We start from the raw sequence: 24,162 nt of genomic DNA on the forward strand, positions 1-24,162 counted from the left end.
GTTACATGAGGCAGAAAGAATAATGAGAGATGGAATTTGGCCCAGTCAGCAAAGGTTGGGCCAAAGGTGGTTGGTTTTGGTGTAGCAAAAAGAGCACAGGGCAGGGAGGCTCAAGACCCCAGGTAAAGTTAAACTCTGCTGCTGTCTGTGACCTTGAGCTGCTTCTCTACTCTGGGCCTTCACATCCTCTGCAAATGCAGTGTTGGATTTGATGATCTCTAAGGCCCTTGCCAGACCTGACAGTCGGTGAATGTTGAGTGCCCCTAGTTGACTGTGCCTGTCTCTGTGTGTTAGCTTGGATGCCGTCTTCCTGCCAGCTGCCTAAGAGCCACCTTCCTTTAGGGCCTTGGCCTGCCACGGCTCCCTCTGCTCTGCATTCTGCTCTCTGGGGCAGCCTTTCGTTGTCAGGAATAAGTTCCAAATAGATCTTTAAAAATTACTAAGCCCCATTGCTAATGGAGGGCAGCACAAGCCTGCATCCTCATATCCGCTGCCACTTCCAAAGCAGCACCAGTGTTGCTTTCCCACAGCTCTAGGACCAGCTGCTAGTCTGGCTTTGGTTGAGTGAGCAATGCCATCTGGAGGTGACAGAAAATCTGTTCTGACTCCAACAGCTGCTCTGAATGAATTCAGTAACACCTCCTGAACCAGCTAGCCCCTTCCAGGAACCTTTGAGGAAGATCCACCTGCTGAGAGGAAATACTGCTTCCTCCCTCCCTACCTTTTCTACTTTTGCAGGCCACTTTGCAAAGGATTGTTTCATGCAACCAGGTGGGACCAAATACTCTCTGATACCTGATGAAGAAGAGGACAAGGAAGAGGCAAAGGCAGCAGAATTTGAAAAGCCTGACCCCACGAAGAATTCTTCTAGAAAAAGAAAGAAGGTGAGTGCTATCTTGCTTTTATTTTATTTACCATATTTTTTATCAGTATTTATCTTTTTTTTAAATGAAAATGTTCTTTTTGCAGAATGTTAGAAATACTGGAAAACATAAAGAATAATAGGATCTCCTGTCACCTTTCCACCCAGAAAAACTCTTACAGTATTTTTGGTATATTCTAATCTTTTTCCTAGGTAATAATTTACACACACACACACACACACACACACACACACACACACAATGCTACATGTACATATAAACAAAATTGTGGTCATACTAGGTATAGTTTATGTGCTACTTTTAATTATACTTATCAAAACCATTTTCTAGCATCCTTAAATGTTCTTCAAAAACTTGATTTAAGAGCAGCGTTTGATATTCTACCCTATGGCTGTGTGATGTTTTATTTAATAATTTTTCTATTGTTGGATATTTTTTATTACTTCCAACCTAAATTTTTGGCCACATATCTTATTTTCTTTGGATAAATTCCTAAATAAGAGTTTTGAGTTAGGGTTTTAAGGTTCTTGATACATTTTATCAAATTGTTCCAGAAAGTACTTATCTGCACCCAGCAGTGGATAAGAGTGCCTGACTGTTTCCTAGCTCCTACTTATAGCAGAAGAATTCATAAAACAAACATTGTGGGCAGAAAAACAGTGCATTTGTAATTTGTAGCATACTACACAGAGATACTTAAAAGATACCACTAACAGGACTTGGCGACTGACTAGATGTGAGATGGAAAGGAGAGGAAACTCAAAGACATTTTGGTTTCTTTAATAGGAGACTGGGAGGTTATTGCTGTCATTAAAATAAGTAATACAAGATGGAAGGATAGAAGCAAGGTTTTAGGTTGTTTTTATGGGGGTAGGAGTGAGGGTGGGAGTCCCTTGAGATTCCATGTGAATTTTAGGATGTACTTTTCTATTTCTGCAAAAACTGTCTTTGGGATTTTAATAGGGTCACCTCAGATCTATAGATTGCTTTGTGTATTATTGACATCTTAACCATATGAAGTCTCCTAATCCATGAACACAGATGTTTTCCCACGTATTTGTGTTGTCTTTAATTTCTTTAAGCAGCATTTTGTAGTTTTTAAAGTACAAGTCTTTTTGCCTCCTTGATTAAGTTTATTCCTAATATTCTTTTTTTTTTTTTTTTTTTTTGAAGGGGAACAGTGTGTACTTCCAGGACTTTTTTCCAAGTCAAGTTGTTCTTTCAATCTTAGGTGTGGAGGGTGCTGTTCAGCTTCAAGTTGTTGTCCTTTCAGTCTTAGTTGTGGAGGGTGCAGCTCAGCTCCAGGTCCAGTTGCCGCTGCTAGTTGCAGGGGCGCAGCCCACCATCCCTTGCGAGAGTCGAACCAGCAACCTTGTGGTTGAGAGGATGCACTCCAACCAACTGAGCCATTCGGGAGCTCAGCAGCAGCTCAGCTCAAGGTCCCGTGTTCAATCTTAGTTGCAGGGGCGCAGCCCACCATCCCTTGCGGGAGTCGAACCGGCAACCTTGTGGTTGAGAGCCTGTGCTATAATCAACCGAGCCATCTGGTAGGCAGCTCAGCTCAAGGTGCTGTGTTCAATCTTAGTTGCAGGGGGCGGAGCCCACCATCCCTTGCAAGACTCGAAGAGTTGAATCGGCAACCTTGTTGTTGAGAGCCCACTGGCCCATGTGGGAATCGAACCGGCAGCCTTTGGAGTTAAGAGCATGGAGCTCTAACCACCTGAGCCACTGGGCCGGCCCCCTAATATTCTTTTTGATGCTATTGTAAATGGAAGTGTTTTCTTAATTTCCTTTTTGGATTGCTCATTGTTAGTGTATAGCAATGCAAAAAAAAAAAAGAAATGCAACTGATTTCGTATCCTGCAATTTTGCTGAGTTAATTTATTAGTTCTAACAGGTGTGTGTGTGTGTGTGTGTTGTGTGTGATCTATTTTCTACATATATAAGATTATGTCTGCAAATAGGTAATTTACTTCTTTAGTAGAGCTAGATTTTTAATTGTGATTCCATTTATATGTTCGAAGGATTTTTCTTTCTCATTTAATATTTTAAGATCTAAATGATATTTGTCAGATTCCTAAAGTGGTTCTGGATATCTCACTTCTGTGGTCTTTGGTTAAGTTGTTTTTGCGTTGCTTAATACACTTGGTGCAATTAGTTATGGCTTTGTTTCTAAAGCTCCTTTGAGATATGTATTTCAGTTCACTAAAACAATTAGTAAGCATTTGCTAGTATGAAGCTCTCTATGACCTACTTGGTCAACCCATTATCGTACTCTCCATAGCTCTTCAATTAGTAGAAGAATGGTCTGATGAACAATGGCAGTAATAATCATCACACCTTAATTATTTTTTAAAGTACCTTTGAGTATATAAACTTCTAACCCACGAGTCCTCTTTGATTAGAAGTGTTCTAGGGAGTTGAAACCATTAAAACTTTTCCCTTGATGCCCACTGTTTCTCCCAAGGTATCATCCAGCATTATTGTCTTTTCACCTATTGTTAATCCCTTCTTTATCTTTTATGCTTTATAATTGTTTAGCACTTACAGTTTATAAAATATTTTCGTATTTTGTATTTTGTTTTATCCTTACACAATTCTATAAGGCAGCCAGAGTAGGTATTATTATCCAACCATTTTATACATTAGGAAAATGGAGATTTAGATAAGAAATCACACAATTATAAGAGAGAGCGCTGAAATAAGAATCCAGGTCTAAAGATTACTAACCTAGTATTATTTATTTACTCAACAAATATGTATTGAGTGCTTGCGTGTCTGTTGAATATTGGGTTACCTAGGTGCTTGACTTATCAGGATTCATAAGGCTACTTTTTTGCTAGTTTTTGCTCTGTCACCAGGCAACCATCTGATGTTTTCTATTGAACTATTTCTGTTCACAATCATAAATCAAGATTTCAGGCCTCCTGTCTGTTTCCTTTCACCCTCTAAATCTTTGATTCCAACAGGAGGTTGGCTTTCCCTACCAGTAAAAACTTTTGCCTGAGATGGGTGTTTTGGAGTGTGTGAGAGAGGTAGATTCGGATACCTGTTCCAGCACTCACTGGCTCTGGGAGTCACATGTGGATCCGAGTAGGTTCATCTGAACGGAAATGACTTCAGTAGTCCATGTTGCTGAATAGGTCTGTGGGTAGCAGGAATGCCTTGTGTGTGGAAAGCATATGTGATGCACAACTCACAATGAAATAAAGGTCATACATAGTACCTACACCCAAGCAGCTAATAGTATAAGGAGAAAGGTAAGCAACCAAGGTACCTCTGGTGGCAAAGGACAGACATGCCCAGGGGGTATTGGATCTCATAGAAATCCAATGGCAGGAAAGGAAGTATGGCTGGGTCACTCAGAACTGGAATCTGAAAGTCAGGAACAGGCAATATTAGGTTCTCATCTCTGCTTCTTGACAAGACTGCTTCATTGTCCCACTTATTTCTGTAGTCCAGTGGAAGAGAATGACTAATGTAAAACTTCTCAGACAGGAGAAGTGCTAGGCAAGTTGGGGAACCAGAAAATGGCCCAGGATAAATAAAGGATGTCACCTGTTCCAAATAATGCCTGGCACACAATCGGCATGCACTATCTTTAAATAGACTTTACAATCCCTGCTATCTGCAGCTCCTCAGTTTCCTTCACTCAGTGAGACCTGCCCTCAGTTTGGAGAACAATAGGGCCTGACGCCTGCCTCTGCTGGTAGGTAATAATGAAGGGAGCAGGGGCAGGAATAAGAGATCTTCTAGCCCTGATCCCCCTACCTTTTTTATTAAATATACATGTATCGAATGTATGCCCTTTTCCAAAAATTTAGTAAGCATTGGTTTAATTTATACCTGTTTGGTACCATGACAGTTTTTGTCCCAATATCTGAAAATTGTAAGTCATTTGTGTTGGGCATAGTTAGAACAAGAGGAAACTGTATGTTGCAGATGGAAATGGGATTGAAGTTGTTGGCAAAATAGGAATAGAGGTTTTTGTAGTAAAGCCCTGGCTAATTTTTCCATGAACCTGTGATCTGTGCTTTGCTGGCTTCTTTCACTTATCATATGCCATCGTGGTCTTTCTGAATCAGTGCTCTATTATGAGGAAGCATGTACCTCAGGAATCAGGCTGCCCGCTGATTATAGTGAAGTTTATATTTGATCCAAAATATAATTTTCTCCTGTTGATGTAGCCACTATAATTATTTTCTGCTGTAGTATATATAGAAGAACAGAAATAGGAATGTCATCCCTTCGCTGCAGTGCTGGCTCAGTCCTTTGTCTGAGAACTTCTTCTGATGCCTATCTGAGAGAGACAGAGAGCAAGCTTGCCAGTCCTGGGCCATTCTGGTAGAGCACAGATCGTTGTCCAGTGTACTCCACAGAAGCCTTCAGTGATTCCCCTTCTGTGGAATCCAGTCAGAGTTCCTTTAAGACTCTTCCCAGCATCATCTCTCATGGTCCCTTCCCACACACAGTGTACTCCAACCTCATTCATTAAAAGAACTTTTTTTTAAAAAAGATTTTATTGGGGCAGGGGAACAGGACTTTACTGGGTAAGAGAGTATACTTCCAGGACTTTTTTCCAAGTCAAGTTGTTGTCCTTTCAATCTTAGTTGTGGAGGGTACCGTTCAGCTTCAAGTTGTTGTCCTTTCAGTCTTAGTTGTGGAGGGCGCAGCTCAGCTCCAGGTTCAGTTGCTATTGCTAGTTGCAGGGGGCGCAGCCCACCATCCCTTGTGGGAGTCGAGGAATCAAACTCGTAATCTTGTGGTTGAGAGGACGCGCTCCAACTAACTGAGCCATCCAGGAGGCAGCTCAGCTCAAGGTGCCGTGTTCAATCTTAGTTGCAGGAGGCAGAGCCTACCATCCCTTGCGGGACTCGAGGAATTGAACTGGCAACCTTGTGGTTGAGAGCCCATTGGCCCATGTGGGAATCGAACCGGCAGCCTTCGGAGTTAAGAGCATGGAGCTCTAACCACCTGAGCCACCGGGCCGACCCCATTAGAAGAACTTTTGTGTGCCAAGCTCTTTTCTTGTCAATGCAGGTACAATAGTGAACAAAACAGGTAAAATCCCTAGCTTCATGGACCTATATTCTAATGGGGGTCACAGCCAATGAACTGGTAAACAAATACAAAATAATACTAACATGTCAAGTAGTGATAAGTTTTATGGAGAAAAATTGAGTTGGTTATGAGAGATAGGTAGTACTGGAATGGAGGCAGGGGAATAAGTGACTTTCCGTTTTAGATAGGGTGACGCTTCTTGAGAAGTGTCCTTTGAGTGGGTGTTTGAAGGAAGCAAGCTACTGATAAGTGGAGAGAGAGTATTTCAGCAAATACAATAGCCGGATGTTGGGAAATGGGCTTGGCGTGTTTAAGGAACAGTAAAGAGGCCAGTGTAGCTGGAGTGAAGTAAATGAGAAGAATGGAATTTAGAGGAAAGCAAGGCCTTATGAGAGACTATGAGGACTTAAGCTTTCACTTAGAGTACGGTGGGTATCATTAGAGGTTTTGACTAGAGGGATGATATGTTCTGACTCACCTCCTAAGAGAGTTATTCTGGTTGCGATGTGTAAACTAGATATCAGAAAGCAAGGGTGGGAGCAGCAAGTTAGTTAATGGCCAATATTAATAACCCAGTGAGATGATGGTAGCTTAGACTAGAATGATGGTGGAGGTGCTGAGAAGGGAGTTTAAATGTGGCAATATTTTGGAGGTGGAGCTGACAGAATTTGTTGAGTGATTGGATATGAGATAGGAAAGAACAGTTAAAGATGACTGGGCGGCCGGATGGCTCAGTTGGTTAGAGCGTGAGTTCTGAACAAAAGGGTTGCCAGTTTGATTCCCACAAGGGCCAGTGAGCTGTGCCCTCCACAACTAGATTGAAGGCAATGAGCTGCTGCTGAGCTGCCGGCGGGGCGGCCGGATGGCTCAGTTGGTTAGAGCGCGAGCTCTCGACCAAAGTTGCCCGTTCAATTCCCGCATGGGATGGTGGGCTGTGCCCCCTGCAACTAAAGATTGAAAACGACAACGGGACTTGGAGCTGAGCTGCGCCCTCCACAACTAGATTGAAGGACAGCGACTAGGAGCTGATGGGCCCTGGAGAAACACACTGTTCCCCAGTATTCCCCAATAAAAAACAAAATAAAAAAGATGACTGCAAGGTGTTTGGACTAACTGGAAGACTTGAGTTAAGAGGAGAAGGAATGCAGAAATACGTATGGGAATGGGAAGCAATCAGGAGTCCAGTTTGAGTTGCTGTCTATGAAGATGGAAAAGAAACCTGGAGAGGGTAGGTTTGGGAGGAGGCAGGGCATAGGAGTTGAGATGCCTGTCAGATACCCTCATGAAGGTGTAGAGTAGGCAGTTGGATATATAGTTTGGCGTTCAAAAGAGAAGCCCAGGTAAGAGATATAAAGTTAGAGAGAATATAGTCAATAATAATGTAATAACTTTGTATGGTGACAGAAGGTAATAGACATACCATGGTCATCATTTCGTAATGTATATAAATATTAAATCACTATATTATACACCTAAAACTCATGGTATTGTAAGTCATTTCAGTTTTTAAAAAGACATAAATTTGGGAGACATCTACATATAGATGATATTTAAGTTCACATAGGAGGTAACCCGGAGAATAAATACAAGGAAGAGAAGGGGTTAGAGGACTTGGAGCCCCAGAGTGTTCCAACTCTGAGGTTATGGAGATGAGGATGAACCAGCAAAGGAGACTGAGAAGGCCAGCTGGGGACGTCGGCAGGAAAGTACGAGAATGTGGTGGGAGTTAAGTGGGGAATGTGTGCTAAGGAAGACGAACTGTGTCAAATGTGACTGATCAAGTGAGTGACGCACAAGAATTGACCATGGATTTGGCCGTGTGGAGGTCACTGGTCATTTTGACAAGAGCTGTTTCAGTAGAGTGGTGCGGTAACAACCTGGTTAACATTGTTTAAGAGGGTTGTTTTTTTGGTTTTGGTTTTAAATTTTTTAAATTAGGGAATATTGGGGAACTGTGTTTTTCCAGGCCCATCAGCTCCAAGCCAAGTCGTTGTCCTTCAATCTAGTTGTGGAGGGCGCAGCTCAGCTCCAAGTCCAGTCGCCATTTTCAATCTTAGTTGCAGGGGGCACAGCCCACCATCCCATGTGGGTATTGAACCGGCAACCTTGTTGTTGAGAGCTCGCGTTCTAACCAATGGAGCCATCGGCTACCCGTTTTTTTGTTTTTTTTTTAATGGGAACTTTTTAAAACAATATTTGTTGTTGGGAATGAGCCAGTAAAGAGGTAAAAATTGATGCAGGAGAGAGCGGACAATTCCTGGACCCAGGTCTTTAAGGAGGAAAGAAGGAGTGGCATCCAGCACATAGTTAATAAGCCACATAGGATAATTTATCACTCTCTGAAAGATCTTTCAAGCATTTGCCTTGTTCTGTCTTCCCTTTGGTTGCAAGTCCCTCACTTCCCTCCTTCCATCAGAACCAACACCAATAACCATTCCACCTGCCAAAACCATATTCATCTTTCAAAAGCACAACACATTACTTATCCTTCATGAAGCCGTCCTCATATTCCTCGCACATAATTGGTTTCGTTCCCTTGTGTGTCTGTTGCATGTTTGTACTTTTTTTACATCACTTCCACGGATTGCCTAGGTTCTTAGTTAGTCTTCCTCCTTGGTTAAATAATTTGTTCTTTGAAGGCTTCTGATCCCTAATTTCTCACCTCACTCAACTCTTCTAAAAGACAAATTAATTAATAGATATCCCTAGCTCATAGAAGGTACTCAACTGTCTGTTGTACTGTGTAGTTATAAGGAGTTAGTGTTTCCCTTTTTTGAGGAGATTGGCTGCGGTTTGGAGGAATGGTGCCAGGCTCCACTCCTGAGTGTTTACTTTGCATCTCCTACTAGTGTAAATAGTAGTCTGTTTGTCTGGATTATATTAGAAATCCGTGTGTCTTCCTCATCTTCTAAGCAACACTGTGTAACTATGACTCTCTCAAGTGCTTCGCAGGTTGTAAACTTCAGTATATTTTGGTGAGTTGATTAATAAACCTTTTTCCTCTGGTTTTGCCCTTTCCAAGCTATGATAAACTGGTGCCTTGTAGGCAAATTCTAGCCAGGACTCATCTTCTATCCTACTTTCCAAAAGTCTACCCTAGAGAATCAGTGTGAGAATCAAATTATCTCTCGAGAATCAATCATTTCTCAAGAATAAGAAAATAATCAATGATTTCTCAAGAATAATTCTTAAGAATAAATAAAAAGAATAACTGCTTGCTTGATTGATTTCTGGCCAAATCAGTACCTTTTGGTTGGGAAGTGCTAAGTTAGTTGCTGCATTTCATAGAGGTGGGGCTCAAAAGAACACACACATTCGGACCCAGCCTGAGTCAAACACACATTCTGCCACTTGAGCAAGTCACTCCATCTCAGTCAACCTCTCTGAAATTAGAATTTTCTTTCCTGAAAATATAGGGATAATTATGCTCTCTTAATAGATTTGCTGTGAAGGTTAGATGAGGTATGTGTGCAAAGTGCCCAGCTCAGCATCTAGAAAAGTTAAGTACTCAATAAATGTTAGCGATTATTCCCTGTTCTCAGTTTTTGGTTTTGTTTTTCTCTCACGCTGGGTTGCTGCTATCCTGTTTCAGAACAGCAGAGACAATGGGTGGGCTAGCTGCTGTAGCACAGGTGTGTGCTTTTCCTAGAGAGCAGTTTGGAGCAATGGCTTCTTTCCCATTCCCCTCCTGGCCTGTCTGCGATGGGCTCACCCTCCCTGGTCATTCTTTTACCCTTTATCTTCACCACTTCCCCCGTGAATGCAGTCGAGGGACCAGAAGCTAGTTTCACCTCCGGCTCTCCATCATCTTTGTCCACCCCAACTCCCAGCTTTCCTCTTGAACTACAACTTATGAAGTGATTTTTCTTTGTTCTCTAGCCCACCGTTAGACACACAATGGAAATGTCGCCACCTGCTGGAGGACTAGATTTTCTTTGCTCAGGTTGCAAAAGAGCTTTTTCATCAAGATTCAGGTTTAGAAGGCCATCTTCCCAAGTCCCAGCACGCCAGGTTTCTCTAGTGATTTGTTTTTCTCTTTCCTTCTCCTGAGCCTGCATCTTTGAGAGAGAGCAAAGTGGAAATAATGTCAGACTCTGAATAAGAAAGTACAACATTCTCATTGCTTTAGCGTGGATCAACTCACTTTACTTCTCTGAGTTGCAGTTTTCTCGTATGTAAAATAGAAATAATAATTCCTGAATTTTGACCTTACCAGATTATTATTATAAAATAAAGGATGCAGAAAGCTTGATAAACCAAAGTGCTACTTGGATGTAAGGAGGTATTATTACTCTCCTTCCTCATTTATGTTTCCAGGCTGGGCCAGGCTTCGAGGAAACGGGTACCAGGCTCTGCATTTGGTTAGTTACTTTCCCAGGACCCTGCTCCACCTAAGGGGCAGAACCTGGTGAGGCTCCCAAGCCCATATAACCTGTGATGGGCTTCCATGATCTTGCCACCCAGGAAGGTGCAGTGCCATAAGCCAAACCATTGATTTGCCAACTCTCAGCTCCTCCTGGCTGTGTACAGCTTGGTAATGTGGGCCTGGGAAGCATCTCCTCCCTCTGTGATGCTGGAAACTCCAAGAAGGAATTTTGGTTTAATCTCCTCTCAAAACTTTGACTCATCTGCCATAGATACTTGGCCAGGCTGTCAGAACATTCTGGGAGTCCTCTGAAATGAGAGAATAATGCACTTCTAGCTACCCTTTGAGGGCCAACCATGTATCAGGCACTGCAGTTAGAACTTACTTGTTTAATCCTCATAGCATCCTTTGAATAGATGTTTATTTGCAATTTACTGAAAACTAAGGCTCAAAAAAGTTAAGTCTCTTGTTCCAAGTCACACAGTTAGTAAGTGGTAGAGTTGGAATTTGAACTTATTTCTCTCTGATTCCAAAATTGTTGTTCTGACCACCATAGCACCGTATAGGGAGCGGGCCTGTGTGCTACAGAGGAAAATTCAAGAGATTTCCAGTCCTGTGATCTATGTGCAGATCCCAACCCTGCCTGTGTGATCTGGGGCAAGTGGCTTTCACCTTCTCCAGCCACAGATACTATCTCATTAAATCTTCACCATAGCCATGTGACTTAGGTGCTATTCGCTGTTTTACATTTGAGGAAACCTGATGAGATGAAATGACTTGCCTAAGGTTACAGAATAGTAATAGTAAGTGCCAAAGCCAAAGCTCAAGTCTGGGTGGAGCACCTGGTTGGGTGTCCTGTTCATTTTTCACGGCCAGCTCCTGAGACAGTCACTCAGACAGACTTAGAGCTCGCAAGATGCTGGTTGAAAGCCTACTGGAGGCTCAGGAGCCTCGCCCTCTTCTGCTCTGTCTCTTTGTCCTCCCATAATCGCTCCTTCTTCTCAGAAACTTTCCTGAGGCAATATACACATTTGCAATTCAGGGCAAAGGTTTGTGCAGAGCTGACAAACTGCCCAGAGCATCACACAGAAGCCAGGGAATCTGCCTCCCATCCTTTGTATTATGAGTTTATGCTTTACTCTGACAGCAGTGTCATGAATAGTTTTGAGAAAGTTCTTTCTGAGCTGTTTTTTTGTTCTTCCCCCTTTCTTCCGCCTGTCCCCCAACACACACTCCGGTTCAAGCCGTCGTTTCTCAGTCTAGTTATGTAGGACACAGCTCCCCGGCCCATGCTGGTATTATGAGCCTTGCGCTCCCCTGGCTGAGGCACTGAGGCACTCGGTCATCGGTCAGCCGCTCACAGCAGCTCTCGCCGGCTGCTGGCCACTCATGGCGGCACATGGTAGCCCACGGCAGCGCACGGCAGCGCACACTGGCCACCGGCCACTCACGCTGGCCACCGGCCACTCATGGCTGCACACAGTAGACTACAGCAGCACACAGCAGCCCAGCTCCAGGGAGAGCTGTTATTCACAATCTTAGCTGTAGAGGGCGCAGCTCAGTGGCCCATGTGGGAATCAAATGGCTGACCTCGGCGTTAGGAGCATGGCGCTCCAACCACCTGAGCCACCAGGTTGGCCCAGTGAGCTTTTTTCTTTATCAGTATAATCTTGTAAGGTTGTTGAGAAGGTTAGAAATGATACATATTCAAGGGCAGCAGGTAGAGCCTTATCAAACTGGACTGACTTATATGGAAAAGTCAAAGACCCCTATCGTTCCCCCATTCAGTACATTCCTGTGGTAACACTTGTTACCAGTTTGTGTCCTTTCCATCGTTTTCTGTGTATTTTAAACATATAGGTATGTGTAAATATATATACACATTATATGGTATGCATGTGTGTGTGTATATATAAATACACACATATATGTTAAACACACCGGAATCTAGAATGCATACATACTGTATTATGACTTGATCCTTTCATTTGTTTTGGGCTTTTTTTTCATGTTAGTACTTGTAGATATAGTTTATTCTTTTTAATTAATGTTTTAAAATTTCTTAAGTGGTCCCCTATTGATTACGTGCCATGATTTTTTAAAGCAATTATACACATACAATGTCGAGTTTTTAAATTTTGTTTTCAGGAAAAGAAGAAAAAGAAACATAGAGACAGGAAGTCATCTGACTCTGACAGCTCAGACTCTGGGAGTGATACAGGCAAGAGGGCCAGGCACACATCGAAAGACAGCAAGGCCGCCAAGAAGAAGAAGAAGAAGAAGAAGCACAAGAAGAAGCACAAGGAGTGAGAGTGCGAAGAAGAGGGGGTGGTGGAAGGAGAAGGAACCAGGAGCCTTGTGCGTGCAGCCCTGGCTCCTAGAAAGACTCAACAGTGAGAATATGGCCTCCCACCCCATGATTTCTCTCCCAGGGGAGATGGCTTCCCTTCATGCAGCAGGCAGGTTTGGGTTAGATGTCAAAAGCATCAGCCTGAATGAGTTGTTTCCTCATCACTCCTGGTCCCTCTGCAAGTGACCCCCTGCAGCTCACCCATTCGTTCACCCACTTCCTTATTCAGCAGGAGGTCCTGTTACCCTCTCCAGCTGCCACTGCCACAGCCTGATTCCTGAATAGGAGTCCAGGTTAGAGCCACAGTTACTGCTATGGAGGTGAGCCTGACTGTAATTGAACAGTGACTGGACCCTCCCTGTTGGTTTGCCCTGGGCTGGTTGATGGGTGATCTCTGCTGCTTCCAACACAGGGGCGGAGGGAGGGAGAACATGGTAAGAAGTGGTGCTCACTTTTTCCATTCCCCCAACATGATTCGACTATGCTAGAAGTGACAGCCAGTGGTCACAGCCAGAAAACCATTGTTTGCAGTGACCGAGCTTGTGTGTGACATTCCACCAGACCACGGAACCAGACAGCTCAAGCCAAGATCATTGCTTTACTTTGTATTTGCTACTGTGTGCATCAATTGGTTTCACTTCAGGTTTCTGCTTAAATTCCTGGCACTAAATGCAAGTGTTTGGTTTTAAACTTACTTACTGAAAGTTCTTATTGTTATAATATCTCTTCCCAGGTAACTTACAGATTTAAAAGTCACTGAGTCTACATAAGTTGACTGAAAAACATTTAATATGTTACCTGAGACAGTGGAGAGAGGCCCAGCTGAGGTACAGAGCCAGAGGTACTAGCAGGTCACAGCCTTCTTAGGAGATCACTTATAAGCCCTCCCTCCTGTAATGATCAGATGACCTTTTCCCTCAGAGCTAATTAGAGAACCAGTAAGAATTTGTAACCCCAAGTAATGGCCTGGGGCATAGGTGGGAGCTCAGCAGTCATCTGTCCAGTGGGCATTTTCTCCCATCACCATAGCATAAGCAGGATCCTTTGTCCTGAGCCTGCATTCTGGAGAGACCACAGCACTGCACAAAGAAGAGCAACCGTCTAGACCCAAGGGCATTCAGTACAGGATGGGCCTGAGGTGATAGTTCAGTAGCCAAGCCTGGGTAAGTCGGGCCACTGATTATTGCGGGTTGGACTCACTCATTTGGCCATAGGAGGAGGTAAAGGCAATGTAAAGCAAGGTGTAGGTACAGCTGTTTTATTGTACATGTAAGGTGATGAGCTACCCTGTCCCCGAGACCATCCATTTCAGTCTCTCATCCAGTGCTTCTTCCTGAGTGACCTTCAGGCAGGCATTTTTGCCCACTCTCTGACACACAGGGAAACAGACTCTCAGAGTCATGTCACCAAAGGCAAAAAGGCAACTAGGTGGCCTTGGCTTTGCTTTATTGACCTCAGAGCACCCTTTGGATGCACTTAAAAAAACAAACACAATGGGAACCGGAACTGGATCCAGGATGAATTCCCAGAAGAATTTCCCCAACCAAGGCGGATTTATACAAAATGCCAGAGGAAAAAATGAGGCAATCTAGTGCTGAGTCCAGGGGTAGCCAGTTGGCAGAGGAGCAGTCAGTGAAGTAGTGGACAGGTCATGCTTCTTTCTCATAAGTGCGGGTACAAACTGTACTGCCATGGGTGAGTGTCTGGAAGGAAAGAGAGTCAGATTAGGGCAGGGGTGAGGGCACAAAACATATTGGGAGCACTCTCCAGTATGATCGGAAGAGCCCTCTGCCTTCAGCCTAATTATCTTCATTTATTGACTACCTACTATGTGCCAGGCACTTTACATATATATTTTTCCAATACGTACACCAAGCTAGACATTGTAATCCCTCTTTTCGAGATTTGGGAAAATGAGCTTTGAGAGAGAAAGTAACTTGGTCAAGATCCCAGAGTGTTCTGCTTTCCCTTACGCCGTTCCTCCGAAGTGCCTAAGGTGGTCCTAGCACATAGTACTCCAATAGGTGAATAAAAATATCCAGAGACTCGGGGAAGGACTATGTTAGGCCACCCACTTTCTTTCCCTAACTTCAGGTAGTCCCAGGGCCAGAGCCCTGAGCCCCCACCATCTAACCTAGCATCGTAGAGCCAGGCCCATGGTCTCACCAGTCTGATGCCCAGTGAGTATTTGGTCCTGCATATCACATTCCCACCTCAGGTAGGAACCTCATTCTTAACTCTGCAGGGACCCTTTCTCCATGTGAGTGCAAGAATGCAGTGAGCAGGTTACACTGACTCAAGAAAATTCTGCCATGAAGATGCTAGAGCCAAAACCTGAGGCCCTGCAGAGAGGCAGTAGAGACCACGGGTGGCCACTATCTCTGCCCCTGGGTCTGGGAGTGTTCAGTCAAGGCTGCATTCTCCAAGTGAAGTCCCCAAGTTTGTCCCTAAACAGAACTGCCAGCCTGGTTGTCACTTCCTACCCAAGCTATGTTCAGGTACTTGCAGTAGGCCAGGCATGAAAAGCACTGAGAGGAGGTGGAGCTGCAATGAGGTAAGAAGGACTGTGCTGTCACTGCCCAAAGGCTTTCCATGGGGCAGTACCATCCTAAGGAGGCGGCGATAACGCGGTGCTACCGCGTTTCCCCGAAAATCAGACCTACTTGGACCATCAGCTCTAATGCGTCTTTTGGAGCAAAATTAGTATAAGACCCGGTCTTATTTTACTGTAATATAAGACCGGGTATAATTTAATATAGTATAGTAATATAATTAATATGTATAATATAATATCAGGTCTTATATTAATTTTTGCTCCAAAAGACGCATTAGAGCTGATTGTCCGGCGAGGTCTTACTTTCGGGGAAGCGGTAGGAGGTAGGAGCCTTCCCTAGGGACCTGGGATCAGATCTTGCCCTGCTTTCTACCTCTGGGCTGAGGCACGGCAGCAACACAGAGGGGGAAACTAAGGCTGAGGAGCAGCTGCTGCATTCCTCCTGTGTCAGTGATGCTTTGTGCTCTGCGTCCACTGTCTCATTCAGACTTCCCAGCAGCCCTACAAGGTTGGTGTTACTAACCTGTTTTATAGTTGGACTTGAAGATGATTCATCTAGAGTTACACAGTCTGTGAGCTGAGATTTGAACCTAGGCCTGAGATGTGATTCCAAAGCACTGCTTAGAAAATCCCCACCAGCCCGACCCAGTCTTCACCCTCCATTGTCCCAGCTTCCATTGCTGCTGGAGGAAGACCTTAGCTTTTTACAACAGGCTTGGCTGAAGGAGCAGTGGTAGTAACCACCTGGACGAGGCTCCAAAGTTGTCCATCTTACCAAGATGAGTTTTCCATCGACGAGCTCCCGCACGAGTGTTGTTTCTTGCCCGTCCCACTTCTGCAAGTGGACAAGTTTGCTTCCATCCAGTGTTACAATGGACTGTGGAAAGAAGGTAGAGGCCTGAGCTGTGATCTGAGCCAGGATTGAGGGACAGCATGGGGTCTGGTCACTGGGCCACAGGACTCAGCGTCTGGCCCAAACTAATGATGGTGCGAGGACCGGCGCTCAGGCAGCACCGGCAGCCTAGCCCCGCAGGATGTCTGGTGCACTTCCCGTCTCTGCTGCACTACTGTCCTCAGCAAAGGGAGAGGCAGGTAGCATGGTAGGGCCAGACAGCCTGGCTCTGAGAAGCACCACCAGCGTTCAAGATGGGCACTTACGCTGTGTTCTAGGTGATGCTACAGCCCTGGTGCCCCAAAGATATAGGGGTCATGCCGTACCAACCTACATCCCTCGGAAGGACTGGTGAGGAGGAGTTCTGAGACTCCAGCCTAGTGTGATCACATAATGTCTAAAAGCCCCGTAGGAGCGGAGGTATTGTTAAACTTCCTGGCCTGTCTTCCTACCCCTTTTCTTTATCCACATCATGTGACACCTTCAGCTGACAAGAGGGCAGCAACTACCAGGTCCTGGGACTGGGTGCCCTTGGAGCGTTCCACAGCCCTGGTCAGATGCCCACTTAGTCTTCTGAGTTCTACCAGCCTGCGTCACCTGGTTCTTTTGGCAGCTCTCCCAGGTCTTTCTTCTCTAGGAATTTGGGGGCCCCAGGCCAGGCTGAGGGACCCTGACTGAGCAGGGTTCAGTAGAATGTGAGAAGGCTGTGTGTATGTGTTTGGGGCTGGGTGGGGGAGTGCATCCTTGCCACCACCCTACTGCTTGTTCCCATTCCCCTCGTTTCTTTGCCTGCTTACAGCAGGTTAGTTTTAGCCTAGGCCTCCTAGAGAACTACTGTTGTGTTTACTTGGGGTTCTCACCCCTCAAGAAGTCCAAAGAGGTACAGGAATGTAGTAGGGCAGCCTCCTCTCTCCCAGGTAGGTTCCCATCTTTGGGCAGCATCCTAGCGCTGCTGCCAGCCTCCCGTGTGGTCCCGGGCTGGGCTCTAGCTTCCTCCACCAGGAGGAAACCATACCCTCCCCTGTCCTTCCTGGGGGCAGCAGTGAGGACTAGGAAATAGGAAATAGCCGAGGGACTGAATGATCGAATGATAGGGTCTGGTGGGAGGATACTGCTGCAGGGACACCCTTAGTTCTCTCTCTCCCATGCCTGGCCCAGGGGCGGGGGAACCTGAGGCAAGCTGCCAAGACAGCCCCACCGGGTGGCAAGCGTGAGACTGGGAGTAGATGTCCCCTCCCTCCCTGAGAGAAGGTGGACTAAGGCTTGATCAGAAGACACTACAAACATACCCAAGACAATGCCCCGTCCAGAATATAGCTTTTCCTGCCGGTGGACTGGCAGCATTGGAAATACTTCCTCAGGGTCACTGGCCAAGCCGGGGAGGTGGAAGTTGAAGAAGAGGAAACATCTGAGTAGGTCTCAACCCCTTGTCCCCAGCTGCCTCCCATGCTGGAGGCCAGGACGACCTGCTAATTCAGTGGAGGGCCCTAACCTCTGAGCGTTGATCCTAAATCATTTACAGTCACAGCCATGGCCACACCATTTCCCCATCTATGGAAGGGGGAAGAAAGTCAGAATTGCTGTATGTCATGCGCAAGGTCACCCAGCTGGAGCTGGAGTAGACACTGAGGTCAGAATATCCTGACTGTGTCACCCACCCCCAGAAGCAACTAGTAGATGCTTCCCCAAAATGGAGGAAAACAAGAAGACAGGACAAACATGCCTTTGGCATCTCGGCCATCCCAGCACTGTACAGGCTTTAAGGCCCTTGTTCATTTCAATCCCCCATAATGGCCTACCCCTCAAGGGGCAATAATAGGGTGCAAGACTAGCAGCCTATTCTCTCAGAGCCTCAGCGCCCTCCATGCCCCAGGACCACTTCCTTGACTCACCTTGACCTTCCTGTCATCTGCCGTTGTCTCATCAAACTCCACCCCCAGCTTGAAGCTGACCTCCGTGTTCTTGAAGGTGCTGTGTGTTTTTATGGTGATAGTATCCCCATTTACTTCGATGACGGTGGTAGGCTTGGTCATGCTGGCCACCTGCCTGGTAGCAAAACCCACACCTGAGGGCAGAGGAAAGGTTATGAGTATGTGACTGGAGCAGAGAAGCAGGATACCAGGAACTCAATGAACAACTCTCAGGCCTAGATGTGAGAGGGAGAGGAGGACGAGAACGTTCCAAGACTTTGCAGTCTTACCATTAGCTCTGTGTGGTGAAGAGACACTACTGATCCCATTAGACAGGTGAGAACTTAGAGACAAACATGCTGCAAGAAGATGGCGACAGCTGAGATTAGAATAAGGTATTAAGTGCTTTCTGTGTGGTAAGAACTGGATGTGTGTTACCTCATTCAATCCTTGCGTTTTCCTGAAGGGTTAATCTATTATCTTCACTTTACAGATGCAAAAACGGAGATAGCCCTGAAGCCCAGGGTCACAGATCTGATTTGTTTTATGGCTCAGCTATACTGCCTCCTCAGGCTGGAGCACAGGGCACCACCTGAGTAGCTTTTAAGCCACAGACTAGGGAAAGGAGAGAAATGTGGACTTCCAGAGCCTTAGGGATAAGCGTTTTCCACCTTTGGAAGTTTTTATCATGAGACCACCTGGTGCTCTTGTCCCCATATAGGGCAACAAGACATCTTCAAAGCCTCTTATCCCGGATCTGGGAGGTAGGCGGAAGGCATGTCTGTCTCAGTGTACAGATTTAGGAGAGGCCTAAAGTGGTAGTGCAGTCAGAACTCGAATCCAGGTCTGCTGGTTCCTAGTCTAAGGCCCAGTGGGGGCTCCCTTCCTGACCCAAGCATGGCTTCCCTGGGTTTTGGGCAAAACCCTAAGTGTTCTGCAAGAGAGTACAGAACAAAGAGCTCTTAAGCAAAGTCTAAGGTGTGTCCCTGCGATCTTTTGCATCCAACCTCCCCTCATAGCTTCCCCACCCCTCTGCCCCCAGCAGCCTATGCTGACCTGTCCTCCAGGGCAGAGGCGAGGCTGGAGCAGCCCAGTGGGGTGAGGTGGTGTGTGTCAAGTCCCCAGATGTGATTGGCTACATAGTGCTTGTTGGCAGCTAGGTACTTAACCCATGCCCTCCATGGGTTATTGTACTTAAATGCTCGTAATAGCCATGATCGGTAGGTTTTATTACCCCCAATTTACAAACAAGGCTCAGAGAGTGAAGTGACTTGCCCAAAATCAAAGAGTAAGTGATTGACCTAGATTTGAATCTAGGCTCCAGAACTGTTCACTACTCTTCCTGGGCCATTCGGCTTCCTGTGACATGTGCCTGCAATTACTGGTATTACCGAAGCTGGGTCTCATTGCCCCCTGAGAACCTTTGGTTTAAAACAAGGGGCACAGGCAGCCTGTGCAGCTGTGCCGCGGCTGGCCCACCCTCCCTGCCAGTGAGGGACTTGGCCTCGGCCCCTGCTGTCAGAATGAGGCCAGTTCCACTCCCCAGCAGACAGCTGGGCCTTGTCACTGCACAAGGAGTTCTGTTTGCATCGGACCTACCTGGAGGGGTGGAGTGTTTGAGGAAGGAAACCTGTGGAGTGAGAGAGGGACCGAGACTGAAACTGAGCTGACAGAATTTAGGGGACTTAGGAAGAACCGAGTTCTTAGAAATGACACTGGAGCTATTTACTGAGAGAGCTGAGGAGGGCCTTTTCTCCCTATGGGCCTCAGCCTTTCAGTTTGTACAAGAGAAGCACGTTGGATGGACTCTCAGCCCCCTAGCCCAAGTGGGGGCAATGGTGGTAAGCATGTTGCAGCATACTTCAGGGACCCAGGTCTTCAGCTGGAATGTCTGCTGTGGGAGGCTTGAGAGGAGGAGCTAACCCTCGGCACCCCAACTTTCCCAACAGCTGCCCAGGGCCCCCTGCTTCTCCAAGAATGGCTGCCTTCCTGGAGTCCAGGTGCAGTACCCAGCACAAGGTAGGGGCTTTGGGGCCTCCAGAGCCAACACTTGTGGTTAGGAACAGAAGTGAGCCATGTCTGGAGTGCCCCTCCCCCTCAGGTATCTGATGTAATCCAGCCAGCATTCCCTGGGACTAAGGCATGGAACATAACTCCACCATGACCAACATTCCAGTTTTCCCTGTCCCAGCCTGGGGAACTAGGATAATCTCATAGCTGGGGATTTCAGGAAAGGGTATCGTGTTGCCCTGAAAATAAGACCAGGTCTTATATTAATTTTTGCTCCATTAGGGCTTATTTTCAGGGGATGTCTTATTTTTTCATGTACAACAATCTACATTTATTCAATTACAGTCATGTCATCTTCTTCTGGAACATTGTCATAACGTACTAAATGCATCCCTCTGGCTGAGATCTTAACTGACGCTTATTTTCGGGGAAACACGGTATCACCCTCTCCATCTAAGCACATACTAGGAGGGGAAGGGGTAAGATCAGTCATTAGCTAAGGAGTTCCAACCACTCCCAAACCCAGGGGCCATATGGGAGCTGACCTGAGTTGCAGATCTAGAAATCTAGGGTTTCATCTCTGCTGTGGAATTTTTATGACAAGTTTCTACTTTCTTTCTCTGTGTCTCAGTTTCCCCATCTGTTGAACTAGGCAAGGTATAGGGGTTTCCAAGGACCTCACCCGTAAGATTCTTTGAATTTTCACACTTGCGCATTCCAACACCACACCCTTTTAGACCAGAGACCGTCCCTGCCTTTAGTAGGTCTTGGCCCTTGCTCCAGGACTTTTTGCTGCACTCGGGAAGTCCAGTGGCTTTCTCCACCGTACCCGTCCCCAACAAGTGCTTGAGCCTTGGGTTCTAGCTGGTTTGGGGACTTCTTGCCTCACCCTACCACTAGGCTCACTGGCAGTGATTAAAGCCCGGTTATACACCACGGCAGGACAAGGTCAGAGACTGGCTGGTGGGAAAGAAGGCATCCTCCAGGGGAAATCCTTTTCCCTACCCAGCAGGGAGAGGCAGGGGTTGTTGCTAACTATGCAGGCCCCTATCCCACCTCCTTTCCATATCCCATCACCGCACTTCCCCACTCTTCCATCTCCCTCCTCCTGGGGATTTCCTACTTCTGTAGGCCACAGTATACTCCCTGTTCACCGCTTTCCCTTTCTCTGTTCACATCTCCAATTCCTAAACCACCCATGCTCCTGTTCTTTTCCTCCCCTGGCTAGCATCCCACCGTCTTCAGTCAGTGCTCTCTTTTTATCCAGACCCTATCCCTACCTCCAGATCATATACCCTTCTTCCTCAAAAGCACCTTTCTACCCCCAAATCCACCAGCACATCTGCCTCCCTGCGCCTTCCTACCTGGCAATCCCTCTCACCAGCTTCAGTGAAAGCCCCCTCCCATCAGGCCTTACATGCCCTAGGCCAGGCTGCCATCTTTTCCGCCCAACCTTACCCCCCAACCTTAACCAGGAGGGACGCAGCAGGCGAGCAGGGTACCAGCCAGGGAGGGAGCGCTGCGCGGGTCTGGACACGTGGCCAACCCCTCCCCAGACCAGCATCCCGCTCACCGATTGACTTCATGTAGTCATCGAAATTCTTGCTATCCACTAGCTTCCAGGTGCCCACGAAGGCGTCCACCATGGTGAGGCTGGGCTAGGATGAGAAAGAAGAAGCGACAAAGCTGGTGTGGAAGGGACTCCAGGACCCGCAGCTCCTAGCCCGCGCTACCGCTTTAAATAGCCCTTGCGTCACGTGATGAGGCGTGGCCCACACCCCCGCTCCCGAAATAGGAAGCCCCAGGCTGGCTCTTACCCTACAGGGGCTGGCCGCCCATCCCCCAGCCCGCCGAAGCGGAGGGGGCAGCCAGTGGCGCTCTGCTCGCCTGCGTCAGCGCGGATGCCGGGCCTCCGAGCCCCTATCCCGGGCTGGCAAGATCGGCTCCCTTCCCTGGCCTCAAGGCGCTCTTTGGAATCTGAGAAGGAAGCAGCTGGGGGCACGATGCCCGCGAGCTGGGGCGCATACCGCGGACGCCTTCCATCCCCCCAGTCCCTCCCTGATTTTGGAGTTAGAGCAGAGATGAGAGACTGGAGGAGAAAAGAAACTCGCCCTTGGGCTGATGCCCACGCCGGGAAAGCTCTGGCTTACTCTTCGCGGCGCAGGCATCTTGGTCCTCATTTTGCAGGTGAGCAGACCAAGAGGGGAACTGCCAAGGTCACAGGAAATGAAAGGGTGAATTGGAGCCCAGATTGCAAGCCTGGTCTAGTTGGCACCAGAATCCGCGCTCTCCCGCCACGCCCCACTGCTCGGTGGCGGGGAGAGTCACTAGGGACACCATGGGCGGCAGAGCTGCCCCTGTACCTGCTGGGGGCGAAAGCCCTGCCCGCTCCACACGTGCTCTCCCCTCCCTGCGGAATGTCTCCTGCATGTGCCTTTCCACCCAGCAGTCCAACTCCCCATCCACCCTGTCAAGGCTCCAGGCTTTTCTGACCTCTACGCACAGCTCTGGCATTTGCTGTGATCGGTTCCGCTTATCCTCCTTCAGAAATTCTGTCCCCCACCTGCCCCACTGCTGCAGCCCTCATCTGCTGTCCTTTCTCTGACCTCTGCCTGCAAGCAAGCGGTCAGTCGCCTCCTTTGAAGAAACTACCCAGTGGTTTTTCTGCACGTTCTAGTTTACAAAGCTCTGTTGATGAGACACACCTCGTATTGATGTTTATTGTGTGCTGAGGGTCTCATAGGACTTTTGAACAAAGTCCATGAGGTAGGTGGTGTTATTATCCCGGTTTTACAGGTAAACAAACTGAAGTTTAGAGGAGCCATTCATTTCTTAACCATTCATTAAAGCACCTACTTTGTGCCAGGCCCAGGGCTAGGCTCTGGAGAGACAACCATAATAAGACACACACTCACACAGCTCACCTTTGGGTAGGCAGATACAAAACTAGCATGGTGACTGTAAAGGGAGGCCTGTCCTGATTTGGGGTTCAGGGGAGACTTCCTGGAGGAAGTGAGGGATAAGCAAATTCCCAACTGAACTTCAACCAGCAGAGGTTCACCCAGGGGGATATGCAGGAGCCGCAGGCCTAGTAGCCCTGGGCTCCTGCCAGCTCTGCCATATACAGCGTGGCGGACCCTCCTTCCTGGGCCTTTGTTTCCCCACGTGGAAGTGGAGAACATAGGCTCCTACCTTCCTTCCCCTGACTTTCTGGGAAGGAGGCCAGGGAGGAAGAGCCCTCTGTCCCCCAAGGTCCTGGTAATTTTGGACAGATTCACTTGCCAGAAGACTGAGAGGCCTATTTCTGCCAAAGCTTCAGGGACAGGCCTCAGGGCTTGGCATGGAGCCCTGGTGACTTCACTGCCAGAGCAAGTGTGGGGCGGTGAAGGGGGGGCAAGGAGGGGAGTGGGATGGTTTCTAACTCAAGGTCACAGCCTTTAGACACACAGCGTCCTCTCTCAAGTACTGAGTGGCTGGAGACCCAGGGACAAGAGCTCTCGCTCTTTCCTTAGTCCTTATAACGCAGTGATGGAGATGTGGGGTTGGGCTAACAGCTGCTGGCAGATAAATCTGTGTTCTAATTCTCATAACATTGAGTTCTAGCTGTGTGGCCGTGGGCAATTCACTTAAGGCACTCTAAGTCTCAGTTTCATCTTAAACTTGGAGGTAATGATAGCATTTACCCCATAGAGGTGTTTGGGGGATCAAATGAGATAATGCATTTAAAATGCTGAGCATAGGATGCTTAATAAATGTTCCCTTCTGCTGCTGCTGCTGTTCCTGCTGCTGCTGTTGTTATCATCTCAGTGGAGAATGCAGGACTCCTAACACCTGGTCTGAGCTCTGCTCATCACCTGCTGGGCCACCCAAGGCAGATTGCTTCTCTAATCCTCAATTTTCATATTTTTGAGACAGGATTAGAAATTGCTGCAGCCGTGAGGAAGGGGGTATATAGATCTTCGGGAGGGGTTGAAGGGGATGCTGCCAGAAAGTCATTTTGCTTGCTCTCTTGGGCCCTGCCACCATGTGTTAAACAGCATGGTGTTTTGAGGAACTCCAGACAAACCCGAGACCCGCTATTCTCACTGCCCTACAACCATCTCCCCACCACAGCTCAGACCTGAGTCACCAAAAT

General features: G+C 47.1%; 3 protein-coding genes across 3 annotated transcripts in view; 2 read left to right on the forward strand and 1 right to left on the reverse strand.

Annotated features, from left to right (window-relative positions):
• Window positions 1-13,355, forward strand: part of ZCCHC17 (zinc finger CCHC-type containing 17) — a 42,566-nt gene extending 29,211 nt beyond the window's left edge. The window contains exons 7-8 of the mRNA XM_088790853.1: window positions 739-884; window positions 12,460-13,355. Coding sequence (XP_088646979.1) covers window positions 739-884; window positions 12,460-12,621 — 308 coding nt within the window. The 3' untranslated portion in view covers window positions 12,622-13,355. The remainder of the gene's footprint in view (window positions 1-738; window positions 885-12,459) is intronic.
• A 735-nt stretch (window positions 13,356-14,090) lies between these two features.
• On the reverse strand, window positions 14,091-21,756 carry FABP3 (fatty acid binding protein 3). Its single transcript, XM_088790854.1, has 4 exons — window positions 21,601-21,756; window positions 18,000-18,172; window positions 15,991-16,092; window positions 14,091-14,364 (listed from the first exon to the last, which is right to left on the reverse strand). Exons 1-4 carry the CDS (start codon window positions 21,671-21,673, stop codon window positions 14,311-14,313), a joined length of 402 nt encoding a protein of 133 aa, XP_088646980.1. The 5' UTR covers window positions 21,674-21,756; the 3' UTR covers window positions 14,091-14,310.
• A 125-nt stretch (window positions 21,757-21,881) lies between these two features.
• SERINC2 (serine incorporator 2) overlaps window positions 21,882-24,162 on the forward strand; it is a 48,879-nt gene continuing 46,598 nt past the window's right edge. Inside the window, exon 1 of the mRNA XM_088790850.1 lies at window positions 21,882-22,214. Coding sequence (XP_088646976.1) covers window positions 22,149-22,214 — 66 coding nt within the window. The 5' untranslated portion in view covers window positions 21,882-22,148. The remainder of the gene's footprint in view (window positions 22,215-24,162) is intronic.

The sequence above is a fragment of the Rhinolophus sinicus genome, chromosome 14 (genome assembly GCF_057876585.1).
Source record: "Rhinolophus sinicus isolate RSI-liver-muscle chromosome 14, RSI-T2T, whole genome shotgun sequence".
Classification (NCBI taxonomy): domain Eukaryota; kingdom Metazoa; phylum Chordata; class Mammalia; order Chiroptera; family Rhinolophidae; genus Rhinolophus; species Rhinolophus sinicus.